This window comes from Salmo salar, chromosome ssa15, assembly GCF_905237065.1.
Source record: "Salmo salar chromosome ssa15, Ssal_v3.1, whole genome shotgun sequence".
Taxonomy (NCBI): Eukaryota; Metazoa; Chordata; class Actinopteri; order Salmoniformes; family Salmonidae; genus Salmo; species Salmo salar.
Window position 1 is genome coordinate 31,300,692 of NC_059456.1, and position 21,451 is coordinate 31,322,142.

The window sequence follows — 21,451 nt, forward strand, 5'->3', positions numbered from 1 at the left end:
AGCATGGAGGATGTGTTACCTTGGAGGAATATTATCATCACCATCAGCCACGAGCATGGAGGATGTGTTACCTTGGAGGAATATTATCATCATCAGCCACGAGCATGGAGGATGTGTTACCTTGGAGGAATATTATCATCACATCAGCCACGAGCATGGAGGATGTGTTACCTTGGAGGAATATTATCATCACCATCAGCCACGAGCATGGAGGATGTGTTACCTTGGAGGAATATTATCATACAATCAGCCACGAGCATGGAGGATGTGTTACCTTGGAGGAATATTATATCACCATCAGCCACGAGCATGGAGGATGTGTTACCTTGGAGGAATATTATCATCACCATCAGCCACGAGCATGGAGGATGTGTTACCTTGGAGGAATATTATTACAATCAGCCACGAGCATGGAGGATGTGTTACCTTGGAGGAATATTATCATCACCATCAGCCACGAGCATGGAGGATGTGTTACCTTGGAGGAATATTATCATCACCATCAGCCACGAGCATGGAGGATGTGTTACCTTGGAGGAATAGTAGGAGTAGGTGAAGTTGCCGCTAGACCAGGTATGGGGGTGGGGCTACCAAAAACTGGAACTCATGAGGGGCTGCAGTGGCTCGTGGGTCTGCGTACCGTATACTTTTTGCTGACATGGGTTAATTGAGTGACTGCTGATGCAAAACCACATTTCAAAATTGCACCTTGTGTATTCTATTAACAGTAAGTTGAAACCCCAACTGAGTTCCTATTTTACATTTTTTTGTTTTTTAAATAATGACAATAACAATAATATTTATTGGTCCTTAAAAAACCTAATGGTTAAGGTTAGGATTGGGAAGCTGATCCTAGATCTGTACTTAGGGGAAACAACACCCCGGAGTGGAATATTACCTTGGGGGCCGTACTGGCCGGTCTGGGGTCCGTACGAGGGGCCGGGGCCCCCCTGCAGCTGCTGCTGGTGGTAGGTGCTCTGGGGGTGCATGGAGCCCCCGGGGGACATGGCGGGTCCCTGACCCGACTGCTGGGGGACTGTGGTGTTCCGCTGCATGGCAGGTGGGAACCCTGGAAAGAACAAAAGAATGAGAGAGAAAGGAGAGAGAGCCCTGTTAAAATAATTCTAATTGAAAGCAGAACTCCAGGAAGGTTAGGACTGAGGTAACCTAGCTACTCTTAAAAGGAGACATTTTCCTCTCAGACTCCATTATATTTGAACCCAATTGTCAATGTAGCAATTGAGTTCAATTGAAGTGTACTTGCTTGAGTTGAATGGTAACACTTACCTTTGCCTTTTGAAAAGCACTACCAAATGTTACAGAAAACGTCCAAATCGACATTTAAACCGATCTGAACGGGTGACAAATAGCACAAGAGCTAATAGATCCGCCCGTCCGCCATGGAAAAGGTCTCCCATCTGTTTGAAATGTGATCTTTTCATCTCACTTGATCAAAACCTCATTCTAAGGGCAGAGGAGTGATACAACCACTTGAATACAACCACTTGAATACACAAACTCACTACCTCTTAAAGGGATAGCTCACCCAAATGACATACTGGTTTACTTACTATGTAATCAGTCAATAGACACAGTAAGAAAGACATTTATTTGGGTGAACTATCCCTTTAAATATGAATGAGTACATGATGCATGGAATGTTAAGGCATTAATGTATGAAAGCGTGTACAAATGCGGTTAAGAGGTCAATGGAATGCAGACTATGGGGGATAGAAGGACGCCGGATTGGAACACAGTCAACAAATCTGATCTAACCAAATGGGTATTGGTGAATTCCGTCATGGTTGATGCATTTTAACAGGCTCACAATGTGGTTACTAAAGTCCCATTTGGATCATTTGGCTGTTTTCACGGCATAACAATTAGAAGTTGTCCCTTTTCAGGTTTAGAAGTGACTGCTAAATGCCAACTCCGGGCCGTATAAACTGGTAGCATAGCTAGCATACAGAAATGGGTGGTGGTAGTCAGTTTTTAACTGTAATGCAGTCGATTGGTGACGATGACATGGACATGTGTTGGGGTTGACATCAACACTTCAATTTTTACCTCAAAATAGTCTGAAATACACTAAAATGTAGGCAAATTTAACTGGGGGAGGGGCAATGAGGAGAATCTCTCCCCCATGCGTTTCCATGGCATTTCCATTGTTTTGGTTGAGTTCCATTGACCTATTTAACACATCCATTCTTATTTTAAGTATTTCTGTCCTTGTGATGTTCTTGTCTATTCATGTTCATTATACTGACATGTTTCATGTGGACCCCAGGAAGAGTAGCTGCTGCTTTAACAGTAGCTAATAGGGATCCTAATAAAATACTCCTCATACAGTCCTGATAAGGCCAATAGGAAAATCTGATGACTTCCCCTTCCCCGTGGTTCAACAGCTGGTACAGCACTCACACGCCCCATTTCAATAGACTCCGCTCCCCAAGCTTGGGCCACGGACTGACTAATCATTTGTATTAATGCCACCACTGTTACAATGATCCCAGTGAGAAAAAGGTTCTGCCTAGCTGGCAGCTGAGGTGTTATTTTGACTATTACTTGCTAGGCCTTTACCCAGTGCTGGGCTGGCTGGCTGGGCTGAGGGTGGGCCATAGAAAACAGCCTGATTGACATGGTCTGACTGCTCAGTCACTGACAACCATATTGGCAGCCGCTGAGAGGCACAGCCATGGTTACTCTATAAAGGCAGAGCCTATGTCCTAAATAGCACCATATTCCCTACAGAGTGCACTACTTTTGACCAGAGCCCTATAGGTCCTGGTCAAAATGTGTGTACTAAATAGGGAATGGGGTGCCATTTGGGAAACAAGCTGAAGTTCTGGCCCAGTGCTGACAGCAGCCCAGAGGTATAGAGGGAGTGGAATCTATGGCTAATCTGTTGTACTAATGATCCTATGGAAAACCCAGCAGGAGAAATGGACTCAGAGGTTCACTGCTATACATCATTAGGGAGGGACTACGGCTTATGGTGTCCAATTAGATGACTTCCATGGTGGGGCCAGACTGCGTACACCAGAGGGGACCTTCTTTATCAAACCATTGTTGAAACGAACATGGATTTGACCACAGAAGCGGCCGTGGATATACGAGTTGTTGCTGATTACTCTGACTTCATGTTAAATCTCCCGGAAGAGGGGGGTTGTGGGTCACAGGTGGTGTAATGTGCAGGAGAATCTCACCTCTCTCCTGAGACATGGGGGACTGGCTCAGGGTGGAATGGGAACCCACATCAGACATGTTCCCAGGGGTTTGTGGGGCCATCTGGGTACCTGGGAGGAAAGAGGGGCAAGCGTCAATGGGACACACACACACGTCCCCAGCGCTTTTGTGTCAGTGTGATGGCCTGAAGAGCAGCAGTGTGTCCAGCTAAAGGAACCCCTCCCTAATGAGCCCTACAGTGTGTGTGTGTGTGTAGCAGTTTCCCTGGCGATGGCATGCAGAGATCACACGTCAACTGGTACCTCAGTGTGGGAGCTAATGACTGACAGCTCTCCCAGTAGGGGTGAGAGCGTGTGTGAGTGTCAACGGCTAAATGGTCTCCCATCGACCTCGTTATCACCCAGAGCAGCGAGAGAGAAGGGGAATGAACTAACTTTGGCCGCAAATAACAAAACTCCCCCAACTAGTCCAGCCCTGGAGTCAACAAGGCCAACAATGCGCTGCACTGTGGGAGAGTAATTGTGTTAAAGTGACTCCGAACTGCTAACATAGTTTAGAAACTATTTTAATGACCGAGGCCTTTGTTTTGGAGCTGGAGTATAAAGCAGCTAGAGAGCCTTCCCTGACTGCCCCAGCTGCCTGTACAGATAAGAACAGACGTCTCTCCCCTCCCACTGTGACTAGCTACTATAGAGTCACTAACTCAAAACAAGTTCAGAAACAACTGACTGGAATGAGACAAAGGAGCTCTTTTTTCTTCCACAGATGAGCAAGTCATGACAACCAGAGCTGTTCCAGTTCCACTGTGGCTGTCTCAGTGTCAGAACTGCTCTCTGAAATATAATGGATGAAATACTACACATACAGTTACTGTATCAAGCCTAGGACACCGGTCCTTACTCCCTGTCCAAGGTAGGTGCATGTGTGGTAGAGTGTGTGATGTGGTAGAGTGTGTGATGTGGTAGAGTGTGTGATGTGGTAGAGTGTGTGATGTGGTAGAGTGTGTGATGTGGTAGAGTGTGTAGGTGTCTCCGAGGCTTAGGTGCTTGGTGGCCGGGATTCGTTCTATACCTGGGACGCTGGCGGGGGAGATCGGTCTGGAGCGCGATTGGCTGGAACCCACGGGTGACCCCACCGGGGAGGGGGAGGGGCCGCTACGCAGGCGAGGGGACATGTGGGGTGAGAAGGGTGATTGGGCCGGGTTACTCTGCTCGCCCTGGCTGCTGGTGGACCCCGAAGCACTGACCGCTGAGCTGATAGCCACCTCTGTGCCCGTGGGAAGGTCATCTATAGACCCAGACAGGTCCTGGAACAGAAGAGGAAAGCCAGGGTTGTGTTCATTCGGCACCAAACTGAAGAAAATGGACTGAAACAGGGAGCGACTTCCTGCAAAACATTTTAAATCGTGCTCCGTTGTGTGCCCTGAACGAACATGACCCAGAAGAAATGACACTAAGCATTCTTCACCAGCAGATGGTAAAAACTTTACCAGTCACTTGACATAACATCCAACATAGACAGAAAGACATTGGGAGTGTTGGAAATCTCTTGATGTCCAGGAGGAAGGTTTACCAAATTCAGTTAAAGCCAAAACCATGCAGGCCAGATGGCCGTCTCTCAGTCTATACTACTGCTTTAACAGCCAGAGAAACAAATGGCACCCTATTCCCTATATAGTGCACTTCTATTAACCAGAGGCCTGATCAAAACTACTGTACTACATAGGGAATAGGATGCAACCAGCATCATGGCAACAATCACCCAATTTACCTAACTGGGCATAAACACCTCAAATTTAAGCAGACTTGGCCAAAGTACCTACAAAAGAGAGCCATGCCAAATGTCCTCAATGCCAAATCAAGAGTGGAGACAGAGTTTAATAGTGCCAACGAGTTGCCCTCCAAGGTGCCACCCTTTTCTCACGCTGCGCTTTTGATAGTTGTGGAAACAGTGTGGTCGGTGGCCTCTCTCCCAGCTGGCAGGCAGGCAGCTCTTACCTACGACCTGTCACCCGTCAATATGACAATCTGAGGCCTTAACAACCACTTACTTTATGATCAGTCACTTAAAATACCCACAGTGCCACACTGCAGTTAATAGCATCCCTGCTACGCATTTAAAAATCACACTAAATCAGCCAATTGCACTTGAATGCAATGCACCCTACTGTGCAGTGGGGTCCTCTCCTCTCATCTGCACTCCTCTAAAGCTCCTACATGTGTCCCAAAGGGTTTTCTAGTTCACCATCACAGGGAGCATCAGAGGTAATGGAGGTTGGATGCTCCTATTCACCATCACATGGGAGCATCATTAGAGGTAATGGAGGTTGGATGCTCCTATTCACCATCACAGGGAGCATCAGATGTAATGGGGGTTGGATGCTCATTCACCATCATTAGAGGTAATGGAGGTTGGATGCTCCTATTCACCATCATTAGAGGTAATGGGGGTTGGATGCTCCTATTCACCATCACAGGGAGCATCATTAGAGGTAATGGGGTTTGGATGCTCCTATTCACCATCACAGGGAGCATCATTAGAGGTAATGGAGGTTGGATGCTCCTATTCACCATCATTAGAGGTAATGGGGGTTGGATGCTCCTATTCACCATCATTAGAGGTAATGGAGGTTGGATGCTCCTATTCACCATCATTAGAGGTAATGGAGGTTGGATGCTCCTATTCACCATCATTACAGGTAATGGGGGTTGGATGCTCCTATTCACCATCACAGGGAGCATCATTAGAGGTAATGGGGGTTGGATGCTCCTATTCACCATCATTAGAGGTAATGGAGGTTGGATGCTCCTATTCACCATCACAGGGAGCATCAGATGTAATGGGGGTTGGATGCTCCTATTCACCATCATAGAGGTAATGGGGGTTGGATGCTCCTATTCACCATCATTAGAGGTAATGGGGGTTGGATGCTCCTATTCACCATCACAGGGAGCATCATTAGAGGTAATGGGGGTTGGATGCTCCTATTCACCATCAGAGGTAATGGGGGTTGGATGCTCCTATTCACCATCATTAGAGGTAATGGAGGATGGATGCTCCAATTCACCATCACAGGGGAGCATCATTAGAGGTAATGGAGGTTGGATGCTCCTATTCACCATCACAGGGAGCATCAGATGTAATGGGGGTTGGATGCTCATATTCACCATCATTAGAGGTAATGGGGGTTGGATGCTCCTATTCACCATCATTAGAGGTAATGGAGGTTGGATGCTCCTATTCACCATCACAGGGAGCATCATTAGAGGTAATGGGGGTTGGATGCTCCTATTCACCATCACAGGGAGCATCATTAGAGGTAATGTGGGTTGGATGCTCCTATTCACCATCATTAGAGGTAATGGGGGTTGGATGCTCCTATTCACCATCACAGAGGAGCATCAGAGGTAATGGGGGTTGAGGGCAGCGTCCCTAATATTTGCATTGACCGCCTTTTTTGGTTTTATTTGTAATTATGTTTTGTTTATTGTATAAAAGGTATTTTTTGCACTGACATTCTTGCGCTGGCTCTATACACTCACTGAACTCTACCATACTACACACACACACTCTCTCTCACTCCCCACATACGCTGCAGCTACTCTATTATCTATCCTGATTGCCTAGTCACTTTTACCCCTACCTACATGTACATATTACCTGCACTACCTCGTACCACTTCACATTGTACTGGTACGCCTGTATTTAGCCTCATTATTGTTCTTTTATTACAATTTTTTTTCTTGACTTTTTAAATTCTGCTTTGTTGGGAAGGGATCGTAAGTGTGCATTTCACATTAAATTCTACACCTGTTGTATTCGGCACGTGACAAACAATTCCCTACATAGCGCACTTCATAGAGTACGTAGGGCTCTAGTCAAAAGTAGTGCACTATAAAGGGAATAGGGTGACTTTTGGGATGGAAGCCAAGGCCTTCTCTTCAGTTTTCAGCATGTGTTACATATTTCAACAACAAAGCCTTTATTTCACCAGTTGAAAAAGCACTGGGGGACCACTTCTACCTGTTTACATATATTCCTCCAGACTTGTGCTTCTTGCATGATTTACAGCTATAATTATTCCCATTCGTTAGTGGCCCCAGCTTACTAACTTTAACAGATATAATTATTCAGGCTTTTTAACCGCCTCCCTTTCCTCACCCTGCTCTGTCACTATGGACACGGCAGTGAAAGAAGAGGGATAAATAAATGTGGGTTGCTATGGTAACATTTGAAATGGGCCCATGAAGGAGCCATGCACACATGCGCCACATTGCAGAGAAAGAAAGTTGCTTTCCAGTTTTGTTCACCTGCTGAAAATCTGTTTCCCGGCTCGCTTTTTTCTCAGCCCCCAGAATGGCTCAGCCTGTGTGTGTGTGTTTCACCCCAGGCAGCAAGGAGCAGTGTGCTGACTGTGCACAGTGTGGAGGAGTAAGCACATCGCTGCCCTCTCTGCTCATAGCCTGGCTATTTGGACACAACGCACCCAAGATGTTGCTGATGGGCAGACAGACGACTAGATGGAGCTGGGGCTCTAAAGTAGCTATGACACATTCACCAGAGCACCCGCCATCGTCTTCTCATCCCCCGGCCATTTGATTTTGCCCATATAGTTTGAAGAAAAGTATTGCCTTTGACAAATGCTATTGAGAAGATAGTAAAAGCCAAGGAAGGCCAGTGGGACCGCCTGGGCCTAGATCTCTCCCCATCAAATGTGTCCCAGTAGGGGGTAGCATCAGTGGCAGTGGTCCTGAGCAGAACACTGTGGTGTACGCACACAGAGACATTCAGAAGGCTAAGGAGAGGAATCAGACTCTGTGAAATCTGACAAGGAGCGCTGCCTGGCGTATTAAGTTTGATGAGCGCTCTCGGGAGACGACGCGTGTCTAGAGACAGTGGGAACGTGACTCGGTGCAGAGCGATGGATGGGGGATTAGAGCCTCCAGCGGGGAGGGCACAGTCTCTCTGGGGTAGGGATGAGGCGGCACAATCATGCCATGTTCAAAAGAGGACTGATGGGCTTTTCTTCTGAGGACAAATTTAGATGAGTTTGACGGCATACACCCAGTTGCCAGATTCCTGATAACGTAACTCAGGGTGATGTGTATGTTCTGATGCCTGAACCCATATCAGAGGACTGGATTACTTCTCCATCTGGCCCCACTATGGGTGGGAGCGTGTGTTCTGGGATAGGAAGAAGATGCACCAGCCACCCAGCTTTCAACACAAACACCACTACAAAGCAGAGTAAAAGCAGAGAGACTGAAGGACGAAAAACAGCACTCAGGCACTGGTGCAGAATAGTAATGAGAGCGAGAGAGAGACTGTTATTGGTTCTGTGATGTGCATAGAAGTCAAGGTTCTTCCTCCGTCTTCAGCACTCTGAAAACCAGTTCAAATGCACACTGACTGGCTGCACCTTTCAGAAGAGTACTCCATAAGCACTGCTGTAGCAGTAGGATCATAAAAGAGGACAAACAGAGGGGGCTGAAATAGAACCCTGTGGTACTCCTTGCCTTTTCTCCCCTCTCATCCTGTCTCCTATTTAGCCCGAGGGTTAGTGTGATGGAGTCTCTCTACTTCCCGCCAACACAACACACGCATGGCCCTGAAAGGGACAACCTCACACACTCACACCCAATTAAAATATTGACAGCCAACAGAGGCTTTTTGTTGTGTTTGATGTCCCCGTTTCAGACGGCGCTCATCACCGTGGCTCTGGATGTCCTGGTTGGCTGCGTCCCAAATTGCACCCTATTCTTTTATACCATGTAACACTAGTGCACTGTAATCGAAACTTCTGTACTTTTGCGACAGCCTGAAGAGCCTGCACCATTCATTGCTAGAGCTGTCTGGGCTACATTAGCTCTCCAGTCCCCACTCATGCTGCACAGACGTTAACACACTTGAATAATGCAACACGGCATGCAGAAATGTTGAAACTGTTCGCAAAACAATATCCATACAGGCTAGAACACCTTTACCATGCTAGACCGGTAGCTTCCAGCTTCAAATTGTAGGCTTTCCTTGCTAGCTTACAGCTGAATTCACTACCCTAGTACTTCGTTAATATGGAAACCATAATGCGAAATATGCTGATTTCAAAGCCGATTGTCACCAAAAACGTTAATTCACTTACTCTCCCTTACCACCAAAAACAAATGTACGTCTTTATCTTACTTTATCCATCCTGTCTGGTTTCCACTAGATTCCATAGCCACAAAGTCAGATTCCACATGCACATTCTGCCTCCCAAATGAAGGCATTCATTTCTTAAAGAGACGGCGCACACTTTTATGCAAATGTTGTTAAATCACTACAATACTGTTCTCTTAGCAATTGCCAATAAAATAAGTCCTAAACGGATGGGATCGTTTGTCATCTGTAACCCCATGAAATCAGCCTCAATAACTCAATGCATGCACACACTCCTATTGAATAATATCCATTCACCTGTATTGTGAATAGACCTAGTCTACATCTTGATTTACCCAGTTTATCAATAGAGATTTACCATTCAACTAAATGATTACAATTATGTTGCTTTGTAGTTAGATTGATTTTTACAATTTGACTTGGGTAAAAACAATCGATTCAATTAATTGACATATCATTTGTCACATGTAATGATACTGATCTCAAAAGACACCCAACAACTGAACAGAACAGAAGCTGAGTTTGTCTGGATCAAGTGCCATTCTATGACTTTGGCTAAAACGGCTTCTTTTTTCTGTGTGGTATTGTGATGTATCGAGTATTGTGATAGGAAACCTGGTATCGTGACAACACTACAGTGCACACTACTTTTGACCAGGGCCCATAGGACTCTGGTAAAAATAAAAGTAGTGCACTATATAGGGAATAGGGTGCCATTTGGGACAAAAAACCTTTACCTTAACCTGTTGGGGCTAGGGGGCAGTATTTTCACGGCTGGATAAAAAAACGTACCCGATTTAATCTGGTTACTAATCCTACCCAGTAACTAGAATATGCATATACTTATTATATATGGATAGAAAACACCCTAAAGTTTCTAAAACTGTTTGAATGGTGTCTGTGAGTATAACAGAACTCATTTGGCAGGCAAAACCCTGAGACATTTTCTGACAGGAAGTGGATACCTGATGTGTTGAATTACCTTTAAGCCTATGCCATTGAAACACACAGGGGTTGATTAATGTTTTGGCACTTCCTATTGCTTCAACTAGATGTCACCAGCCTTTACAAAGTGTTTTGAGTCTTTTACTGTGAGATCTGACCGAACAAGAGCCATGGAACGGTGATGGCCGATTAGACTCTGGCGCGAGTTCATGTTGGGTACCCTCGTTCCAATACGTTATAAAAGAGAATGCATTCGTCCACCTTGAATATTATTCATGTTCTGGTTAAAAAAGGCACTAATGATTTATGCTATACAACGTTTGACATGTTTGAACGAACGTAAATATATTTTTTCCCCTCGTTCATGACGAGAAGTCCGGCTGGCTTAGATCATGTGCTAACAACACGGAGATTTTTGGATATAAATGATGAGCTTTTTTGAACAAAACTACATTCGTTATGGACCTGGGATTCCTGGAAGTGACATCTGATGAAGAGAATCAAAGGTAATGGATTATTTACATAGTATTTTCGATCTCTCCAACATGGCCGTTTGTCTGTATAGCAAAGCATATTTTTCTGGGCGCAGTGCTCAGATTATTGCAAAGTGTGATTTCCCAGTAAGGTTATTTTTAAATCTGGCAAGTTGATTGCGTTCAAGAGATGTAAATCTATAATTCTTTAAATGACAATATAATATTTTACCAATGTTTTCTAATTTTAATTATTTAATTTGTGGTGCTCACTTGACTGCCGGTTATTGGAGGGAAACGATTTCCTCAACATCAATGCCATAGTAAAACGCTGTTTTTGGATATAAATATGAACTTGATAGAACTAAAAATGCATGCATTGTCTAACATAATGTCCTAGGAGTGTCATCTGATGGAGATTGTAAAAGGTTAGTGCATCATTTTAGCTGGTTTTATGGTTTTGGTGACGCCTGTCTTTGAATTGACAAAACATTACACACAGCTATTGTCAATGTACTCTCCTAACATAATCTAACTTTATGCTTTCGCCGTAAAACCTTTTTGAAATCGGACAACGTGGTTAGATTAAGGAGATGTTTATCTTTCAAAGGGTGTAAGATAGTTGTATGTTTGAAAAATTTGAATTTTGACATTTATTTGGTTTCAAATTTGCCGCTCTTGAAATGCACCTGCTGTTGATAGGGTGCACCACGGGTGGCACGCTAGCGTCCCACATAGCCCCAAGAAGTTAACAGGTGGCCTGTCTGAGCCACTCAAACCGTGACAGGCCAACCAACTCCGGGACTGAATTATCCAACTACCAATAAGGATTGGGGATGCCATAAGAGGAGACAACTGAAATATGGAAGGGGAAGAGAGGCCTGGGGGAAGGAATTGTTGCTGACAATACAATGTAACAACCCCATCCCAAGGAGCTACAGAGAGAGGCATCAGCATTTACAAATCATGAGTAGCAGTCAGACGACACACACACGCAGGGCTGTGCTGGAAAATAATTGAGACTTAATGACAGCGTGTAAGAAATAGTGGGGAACGGGGACAGCAGCAATCTGACTGATTTCTCTAAGGGTGCATGTGTGTGATTGAGGCTGAGCATGTGTGTAAAAACCAAATATAGCTGAGCAGTATCATTAATACAATAAATTCCTCATTTGACTAGAGTAGCACTACGGGACAGAGCGGTGGGGTGGGGAAGAATAGATTCACCAGTACAATTTGGAACAAAGGAAGAGAGGAACAAGGAGGGGGAGAACAAAGCATTGTGAAAAATGTGGTACCTGTCCAAGACTTTCATTGATTTAGATGAAGAAGAAAAAAGTAATTACCTTCTCTCTCATCCTCCAGACAATCAATGAGAGAGAGAGAGAGAGAGAGATGAGAGAGAGCAGGAGCGAGCGAGACGAGGGAGGAAGAGAGCAGGAGCGAGCAAAATGAAGGGAGCGAAATGAGGGAGGTGCGAGCGAGCGAGATGAGGAAGCGAGCAAATTATCAAGGAACCTACCAGGTACAACCCTAAATCCGTAAACACAGACACCCTCATAGATATCATCCTGACCAACCTGCCCTCGAAATACACCTCTGTCTTCAACCAAGATCTCAGCGATCACTGCCTCATTGCCTGCGTCCGTAATGGGTCCGCGGTCAAACGACCACCCCTCATCACTGTCAAACACTCCCTAAAACACTTTAGCGAGCAGGCCTATCTAATCGACCTGGCCCGGGTATCCTGGAAGGATATTGACCTCATTCCGTCAGCAGAGGATGCCTGGTTATTCTTTAAATGTGCTGTCCTCACCACCTTAAATAAGCACGCCCCATTCAAAAAATGTTTAACTCAGATTGTCTACTCCAGACTTGACTGCACTTGACCAGCACAAAAACATCCTGTGGCGTACTGCATTAGCATCGAATAGCCCCCACGATATGCAACTTGGCAGTTAGGAAAGCAAAGGCTAGCATTTTCAAACAGAAATTTGCATCCTGTAGCAAACTCCCAAAAGTTCTGGGACACTAAAGTCCATGGAGAATAAGAGTACCTCCTCCCAGCTGCCCACTGCACTGAGGCTAGGAAACACTGTCACCACTGTTAACAAACCTCCAGACGAGCTTCAAGGCCATACACTCTTTCCGTGGCCTCCAAGTGCTCTTAAATGCAAGTAAAACTAAATGCATGCTCTTCAACCGATCGCTGCCCGCACCCGCCCGCCCGTCTAGCAAGACTACTCTGGACAGTTCTGACTTAGAATATGTGGACAACTACAAATACCTAGGTGTCTGATTAGACTGTAAACTCTCCTTCGACTCACATTAAGCATCTCCAAATCCAAAATTAAATCTAGAATTGGCTTCCTGTTTCGCAACAAAGCATCCTTCACTCATACTGCCAAACATACCCTCGTAAAACTTACCATCCTACCGATCCTTGACTTCGGCGATGTCATTTACAAAATAGCCTCCAACACTCTACTCAGCAAATTGGATGTAGTCCATCACAGTGCCATCCGTTTCGTCACCAAAGCCCCATATACTACCCACCACTGCAACCTGTATGCTCTCGTTGGCTGGCCCTCACTTCTTATTCGTCTCCAAACCCACCGGCTCCAGGTCATCTATAAAAGTCTTTGCTAGGTAAAGCCCCGCCTTATCTCAGCTTACTGGTCACCATAGCAGCGCCAACCTGTAGCACGAGCTCCAGCAGGTATATTTCACTGGTCATCCCCAAAGCCAACTCCTCGTTTGGCCGCCTTTCCTTCCAGTTCTCTGCTGCCAATGACTGGAAAGAATTGCAAAAATCACTGAAGCTGGAGTCATATCTCCCTCAAAAACTTTAAGCATCAGCTGTCAGAGCAGGTTACCGATCATTGCACCTGTACACAGCTCATCTGTAAATAGCCCACCCAACTACCTCATCCCCATAGTGTTATTTATTTTTTGCTCATTTGCACCCCAGTATCTCTACTTGCACATTAATCTTCTACACATCTATCACTCGTGTTTAACTGATAAATTGTAATTATTTCACTACTATGGCCTATTTATTGCCTTACCTCCCTAATCTTACTACATTTGCACACACACACTAATATATATATACAGCATTCAAAAGTGACCAAAACATCAGCCAGGAAGCATAGGAACTGAGAAGTGGTCTGTGGTCCCCACCTGCAGAACCACTCCTTTATTGGGGGTGTCTTGCTAATTGCCTATAATTTCCACCTGTTGTCTATTCCATTTGCACAACAGCATGTGACATTTATTGTCAATCAGTGTTGCTTCCTAAGTGGACAGTTTGATTTCACAGAAGAAGTGTGATTGACTTGGAGTTACATTGTGTTGTTTAAGTGTTCCCTTTATTTTTTTGAGCTGTGTAGATTTTTCTATTGTGTTATTGACTGTACGTTTCTTTATGTGCAACTCTGTTGTTTGTGTCGCACTGCTTTGCTTTATCTTGGCCAGGTCGCAGTTGTAAATGAGAACTTTTTCTCAACTGGCTTACCTGGTTAAATAAAAAAATTAAAATAAAGAGGGAGAGCGAGCGAGAAACTTGTTTTTGTTGCAAAACATTTTCAGTTTGGTAATGTGTGCACTAATGAATGGCAACCAATGTGAAACTGACTGGATGTTTATCTTGACCCAGAATCTCCCTGGACACCCCTTCCCTTTGTTCATGGTTCATTCTCATGGTGACGCAGTACGGCCAAGAAATGGGTGAGATGAAGAGTGGTTAAAGAGGAGGGGGGGTACTGGAGTGGGGACGGACAGTGAAAAGTACACTGTAATGTCAATAATATTTTGTTTTGTTTTGGCTTTCATACCGTGTCATGTGTCTTCTCAGTCATGTTGAGACTGACAATTGCTTTAATGTATTGTTATTCTCATTAATATTGTTGTTGTTGATGGTGATACCATTTCCACTACTACTATTATTATTGATGTCTTATTGCTGTTGGTCACACCGTTGCTCAAATATGTGTATTTTGACAATGTAAGTAACTTAACTTACCATGGAAATAAAGTCTATTGAATTGACAGACTGGGAGAGAAAGAGGAAGACTGGTAGACAGAGACACCAAGTTTGGGAAACCCTGCACTACCATATAGGCCCTGGTCAAAAGTAGTGTACTATATAGGGAATAGGGTGGGCAGGTTAGGACCCTGGCCTCTGAGGCATAATGGATGGGAATCCAGTCCTCTTGTAGTCTGTACCAACCTTACCTACTACTACAATAGTGTTTCATCTTCTAGTTCAGCTAACAGCACAGTGCATTCTGAGTGCTAGTGATTTGAAGAGAGAAACAGTAGGTAGGGCGTCTTTCCCTCTCACACCCACAGTGTAATAACAGACAGCATTTTGCTGATTTTCCCCCTCAATGCTGTGGTGGGTTTGATGAGCGAAGCTCCCTGTAGGAGAGAGGCACAACACTAGAGCCCCCCCGGGGCCTCAGGCCAACCAATAGCAGAGTGGCAACCCATCCCCCCTCTACCAGTGGCTCAGCCAACCAGCTCGCAGCTCTGCCTGCCTTAGTCTCCCCTCCTCCTCCTCTCTCCTTTCCCTCCAGCTCATCCCCCTTCTGCGCATTCTAATTATGGGGAGTGAGCCGCAACATACAGAGGAAAGAGAGACAAATCAAAGGAGGGATGAAGGGTACGGAGGGAGGAAAGAGAGATGAAGGGTACAGGAGGGAGGGAGGGATGAAGGGTACGGAGGGAGGAAAGAGAGATGAAGGGTACAGGAGGGAGGGAGGGATGAAGGGTACGGAGGGAGGAAAGAGAGATGAAGGGTACAGGAGGGAGGGAGGGAGGGAGGAAGGGTACGGAGGGAGGAAAGAGAGATGAAGGGTACAGGAGGGAGGGAGGGAGGAAGGGTACGGAGGGAGGAAAGAGAGATGAAGGGTACAGGAGGGAGGGAGGGAGGGAGGGTACGGAGGGAGGAAAGAGAGATGAAGGGTACAGGAGGGAGGGAGGGAGGAAGGGTACGGAGGGAGGAAAGAGAGATGAAGGGTACAGGAGGGAGGGAGGGAGGGATGAAGGGTACGGAGGGAGGAAAGAGAGATGAAGGGTACAGGAGGGAGGGAAGAGAGATGAAGGGTACAGGAGGGGGGAGGGAGGGAAGAGAGATGAAGGGTACAGGAGGGGGGGAGGGAGGGAAGAGAGATGAAGGGTACAGGAGGGGGGGAGGGAGGGAAGAGAGATGAAGGGTACAGGAGGGGGGGAGGGAGGGAAGAGAGATGAAGGGTACAGGAGGGAGGGAGGGAGGGAAGAGAGATGAAGGGTACAGGAGGGGGGGAGAGAGGGAAGAGAGATGAAGGGTACAGGAGGGAGAAGAGGAGGCAACAGTCACAGGATGTAGATCAGCCTCTAGGTCTTAGAATAAACAACACTCCTTTCAGCCTGCAAGTAATTAGAATGCAGTGTGTGTGTGTGTGTGTGTGTGTGTGTGTGTGTGTGTGTGTGTGTGTGTGTGGGGGGGCAAGCTTTAACGTCGGTGTGGCAGGCCCAATGTGTCTGCTTCACTGCAGCTGTGCTCTCAGAGGAAAGCAGGCAGGCAAGGCCCCTACCCACCCCCTCTCACTCATCATGGGAGCAGACAGAGTGGGGAGGAGATGGGAGCAGACAGAGTGGGGAGGAGGGAAAGAGGAGAAAGGAGAAAATAATGTGACTGTGTTAGGGGAACAGCTGAAAGAAGCAACAGAACGGAGGGAGAGAGGGAGGCTAGTTGTTTTAGATAGGACGACGGCCAAATGCTTGTCAGCAGACAGAGAAGAGGGAACACAGAATGCAGGCTTTTCTTCTTCCCTCCCTCTGCTGTAATCTTTCAAACTCAGCAGCCGCCCCCTTGCTTCGCTGGTTTAGTTATTGGTGCATTTTGCTGCCTCTGAAACGACTTCTGGGCTCTCATCCCTCACTAGACCTTTTAATCATCTTATGTCTCATTCTCAGTTCATGTTCTCTCCCTCCCCCTCTAACTCACTGCGCTGCACGCTCTCCTTTTCTCCCACCAGTAAACAGTCAGTTCCATTGTTTTTTCATTCAAATATTTATCTTTCCTTAACCCATCATTTTCACAAAATGGGAAGAAAACAGCGGGAAAAGTTGGGTAAAAAACACGTTAAGGGGCCGTCTGCGTGTGTGTGACATGAAAAGCCCACGCCGAGGCCTAGGAAAATAAACTACACCGTTAGTCCTCCCTCTCAAACACACAGCTCAATAATTGTGCTCCTACAGCTCACACCTGTCCTTTGATTGGCTCTGCTGTGAGAACCCTGTGGTTGCCACAATGCTCACGTCTGTCGCACGCACACGCACGATTTCATCATTTGTCTCTCAAAGTAGTAGTAATTAGTTAGGGCTGTCAAACGATTAATCAAGTTAATGGCATGAGTTAATCGAAATCTTTGAATTTGCTCAAATTTGACTTTAAAGAAAGATTCTTTCCATTTAAAAAGCAGCGCATTTAGTTACAGGCATACTTTGATTCTAAGGTATGGAAACACATTATCTATATCAGAATGTTTTAATAGCATTTTACACCATAAACGCCACAAGTCACTAACACAGCTACGAATGCTCCCAATGTTTCAGTAGCGCCCCCACAGCAATGTTTCAGTAGCGCCCCCACAGCAATGTTTCAGTAGCGCCCCACAGCAATGTTTCAGTAGCGCCCCACAGCAATGTTTCAGTAGCGCCCCACAGCAATGTTTCAGTAGCGCCCCACAGCAATGTTTCAGTAGCGCCCCACAGCAATGTTTCAGTAGCGCCCCACAGCAATGTTTCAGTAGCGCCCCACAGCAATGTTTCAGTAGCGCCCCACAGCAATGTTTCAGTAGCGCCCCACAGCAATGTTTCAGTAGCGCCCCACAGCAATGTTTCAGTAGCGCCCCACAGCAATGTTTCAGTAGCGCCCCACAGCAATGTTTCAGTAGCGCCCCACAGCAATGTTTCAGTAGCGCCCCACAGCAATGTTTCAGTAGCGCCCCACAGCAATGTTTCAGTAGCGCCCCACAGCAATGTTTCAGTAGTGCCCCACTGCCCCTTAGCAATGTTTCAGTAGTGCCCCACTGCCCCTTAGCAATGTTTCAGTAGTGCCCCACTGCCCCTTAGCAATGTTTCAGTAGTGCCCCACTGCCCCTTAGCAATGTTTCAGTAGTGCCCCACTGCCCCTTAGCAATGTTTCAGTAGCCCTACTGCCCCTTAGCAATGTTTCAGTAGCCCTACTGCCTCTTAGCAATGTTTCAGTAGCCCTACTGCCTCTTAGCAATGTTTCAGTAGCCCTACTGCCTCTTAGCAATGTTTCAGTAGCCCTACTGCCTCTTAGCAATGTTTCAGTAGCCCTACTGCCTCTTAGCAATGTTCTTGAAGTTTGCTCACAACACATACACACAGATGTAAGTACTGATGAAGCTTCGGGAATTCTAAACGAGTGTGACAACAGGAAGAGAAAAAAAGAACTTTTAAAACTAACCATCTTTACTGTTCAGATAACTTGACACACACAGGCTTACACACACCCTCCACCCCTCACCCCCTCTCTCACTTACTCTGCTCTCACACACTGTTGGGAAAGAGCAAGAAAGGCATTTCACTGTACTAGCGCACATGACAAAAAAAACAATAACTTTAAAACACACAATCATACACACCCCACTCTGGCACATGCCACCTACCTTTGAAGCATCTCTTTGAGAAGCCTATTCCTGCTCAGTTCCTCTTGTGCATAGCCTAGTCAGTGGTCAAGTTATCAGGATGCTAGCAACCTAATTTATTATCAAACCAAAAAAAACTGCGTCTGGTGAGTAGTTTAAAACGGCGGCGACATGCGCACCAATCCACGGCAGCTAGGAGAAACATAGCTCCGGAAACATTGGGCATAACTTTGACATGATTTTAGCTAGAGGCACACCGTCTTCAGATGTGTACAGGAACAGGCATTGACTGCAGCCGTGTTGCGTCCTGCCATTCATTAAAAGGGTCCGTGCGGAAACACGTGCGGTGAAGAAATGGAGATGGCGTCCCACAAATGACAGCGATAAACATGTCACACTATTACAGCGTTAACTTTGACAACCCCAGTAATAATATAACTGATCTGTTAGTCTAACCCAATATGGGATTAGACAGCTAACCTGGTGGGTTTCATTCCTGACATTATATAGGCACCAGCATCGTCTGCCCCTTAGTGCGAAGGTGGTGTCGTGTGCCTTGAGTGGGTTTGATTGGAATGCGTGTACACACTTGTGAGTAATCAATAGCTGGCCATGTTTGAAGGTGGCGCCACGCCTCGCAACGCTCTGTTGTTTTCGTCATGCCGTATTAAAGGGAATTTGAAATGTACTTCCCCCCCACTCCTATTTAAATCAGCCAGACTTTTTAAAGGAGAGTAAAATAAACAGGTGGTCAGCCTGCTGGAGGTAATTCAGCCTCTCTTTAGACCTTAATGAGGGATGAGTCCCAATTGACACCGTAATCCCTATATAGTAGGCTACTTTTGAGCAGATCCCTATGGACCCTGGTCAGTAGTGCACTATAAAGGGAGTAGGGTGCCATTTGGGACGCCGCTCATTCCTTAACGATGTTTAATACGAGGGAGGCAGCAGGAGGAACCATGCTGCAGTAAGCTAAGAGGCTGTGATGTCTGTCTGCTGTGTGTGGTTACAGACACATGCTAATGCAGCTAGCGCTAGCCGGCTCACTACGGACCCACCCTACTCCCTTTATAGTGCACTACTGACCAGGGCTCATGAAGCCATTTCAATGTGGCATGGGGGGGATGTACTAACTGGGCTCAACGTGAGGAGAGAGCCTTCACTCTCTTTCTCCATCACTCAGACACACAGTTTGAATGGCTGGCCCGGCAGCAGTGTTTTGTACGAGAGAGAGAAGCAGTCAGTAGGGGATGTGATATGAGGCCAAAGCTACGCAGTGTGAGCCATGCTCACTCCTATTCCTCCCTCATGCTGTTTTCTGACAGATAAGGGCACCGTGGACTGGGCCCCACATGTAGGACTGATGCAGGCACAGAGGCAGACACACAGGCTGGCACAGAGGCAGACACACAGGCTGGCACAGAGGCAGACACACAGGCTGGCACAGAGGCAGACACACAGGCTGGCACAGAGGCAGACACACAGGCTGGCACAGAGGCAGACACACAGGCTGGCACACACACAGGCACAGAGGCTGAGACACAGACACACACACTGAGGTGACAGTAATCCCCGTTGTGGGTGATTGGCCCTTCCGTCAGCCGGGCTCCGTGGAGCGCTTGTCATCCTGTCAGTTTGTCCGTGGGATGGGTGTGTGTGTGTGTGTGTGTGTGTGTGTGTGTGTGTGTGTGTGTGTGTGTGTCTCGCAGGTCACTCCATTCTGACAGCATCCTCTTGGCAGATCAAACAACTGAGAGATCACCTACAGTGGGGGGTTAACATGCCTTGTATTCAGACAGAATTGGAAGATTTCCCCCGCTGAACAGATATGTCAAACAGAGCACACGTCCAAAATGGTCCCCTATTCCCTTTATAGTGCACCACTTCTGACCAGAGGTGTATGGACCCTGGTCAAATGTAGAGCGCTATAAAAGGGAATACGGTGCCATTTGGGATGAAGGCAGAAGCCGAGAGGAGCCCATTCTGTCTGGGACCCATAGGGAACACCTGGCTGCCTTGAGAATACAGGACCGTTATGACAGGCGTTATGACAGGCGTTATGACAGGCGTTATGACAGGCGTTATGACAGGCGTTATGACAGGCGTTATGACAGGCTCACACGGCTTCTCAAATTCAGCAGCTTTACAATGGAACTGGAATGGCTGTGAGCAGCATCAGTGATAAAGGGCTCATTCACAGCCATCGCTGATCTGGGGTCAGGGCAATAGAAGTGAATGGAGGAGACGGAGGTTTACACCAGGAAGAGGCACCGTGCGGTGAAACGTTGGAAGCCATTCCCTTTCAATGGAAGGAAAAGCCAGAGAAGCAGAGTGGGGGTACCGTTAAGCGACGCGAGCATTGGCCAGGGAGCTGAACAGGGCGGGACTTAAGTTCTGGAAAGCTGATCTTTATTCAAATACTCGCGACACAAGTGACCAATCAGAGCTCACCATAGCTTCCAACCCCTACTGGATTGACTGACAATATCTGTTGATACACAGCACTACCTAGCTAGCACCCATATAAGGGTTAGCGTGGGTATGCGACTACCACTTGTACAGTGTAAATGACCGGTGAAGAGGCCGAGGAGAGACAGGAACACTGGCTGTTTGTTTACAGGACGGCAATTGTGATTCAGGAGAAATGAACGGGGCTGACACGATCTGGAGAAAGATCAGCATGCTAGCTGCACGGGGATCACAAATGGCAAGGCTAAGAGTGTTTACAGTAGGAGTGAGCCGCAGAATACAGGAGGGAGAGAGAAAAACAAAGATGAAAACATGGAGGATACGGGGGTGTAAAAGAGCAATGCATCAACAAAAACACCTAGTGAGTGAGTGAGTGAGTGAGTGAGTGAGTGAGTGAGTGAGTGAGTGATCATGCTGGGTGGGTAGATGAGATTAGAGGGATGTGTGCATCACCAGTCTCAGTACTGTTCTCTTCCATAATCAGCCTGGTCAGTAGAGTTCCTCTTTCTGGGCCAGCTGAGGAGACATCGTTTCATATCGTGTGCGTCCTAAATGGCA

General features: G+C 46.5%; 1 protein-coding gene across 7 annotated transcripts in view; it reads right to left on the reverse strand.

The window, feature by feature from the left end:
* LOC106571249 (AT-rich interactive domain-containing protein 1B) overlaps nucleotides 1-21,451 on the reverse strand; it is an 88,314-nt gene that overhangs the window by 30,998 nt on the left and 35,865 nt on the right. For all 7 annotated transcript variants that reach the window (XM_045695617.1, XM_014144055.2, XM_014144059.2 and 4 more), the window contains 3 exons: nucleotides 4,258-4,492; nucleotides 3,207-3,296; nucleotides 899-1,069 (listed from right to left, as the gene is read on the reverse strand). In XM_045695617.1, coding sequence (XP_045551573.1) covers nucleotides 899-1,069; nucleotides 3,207-3,296; nucleotides 4,258-4,492 — 496 coding nt within the window. The remainder of the gene's footprint in view (nucleotides 1-898; nucleotides 1,070-3,206; nucleotides 3,297-4,257; nucleotides 4,493-21,451) is intronic.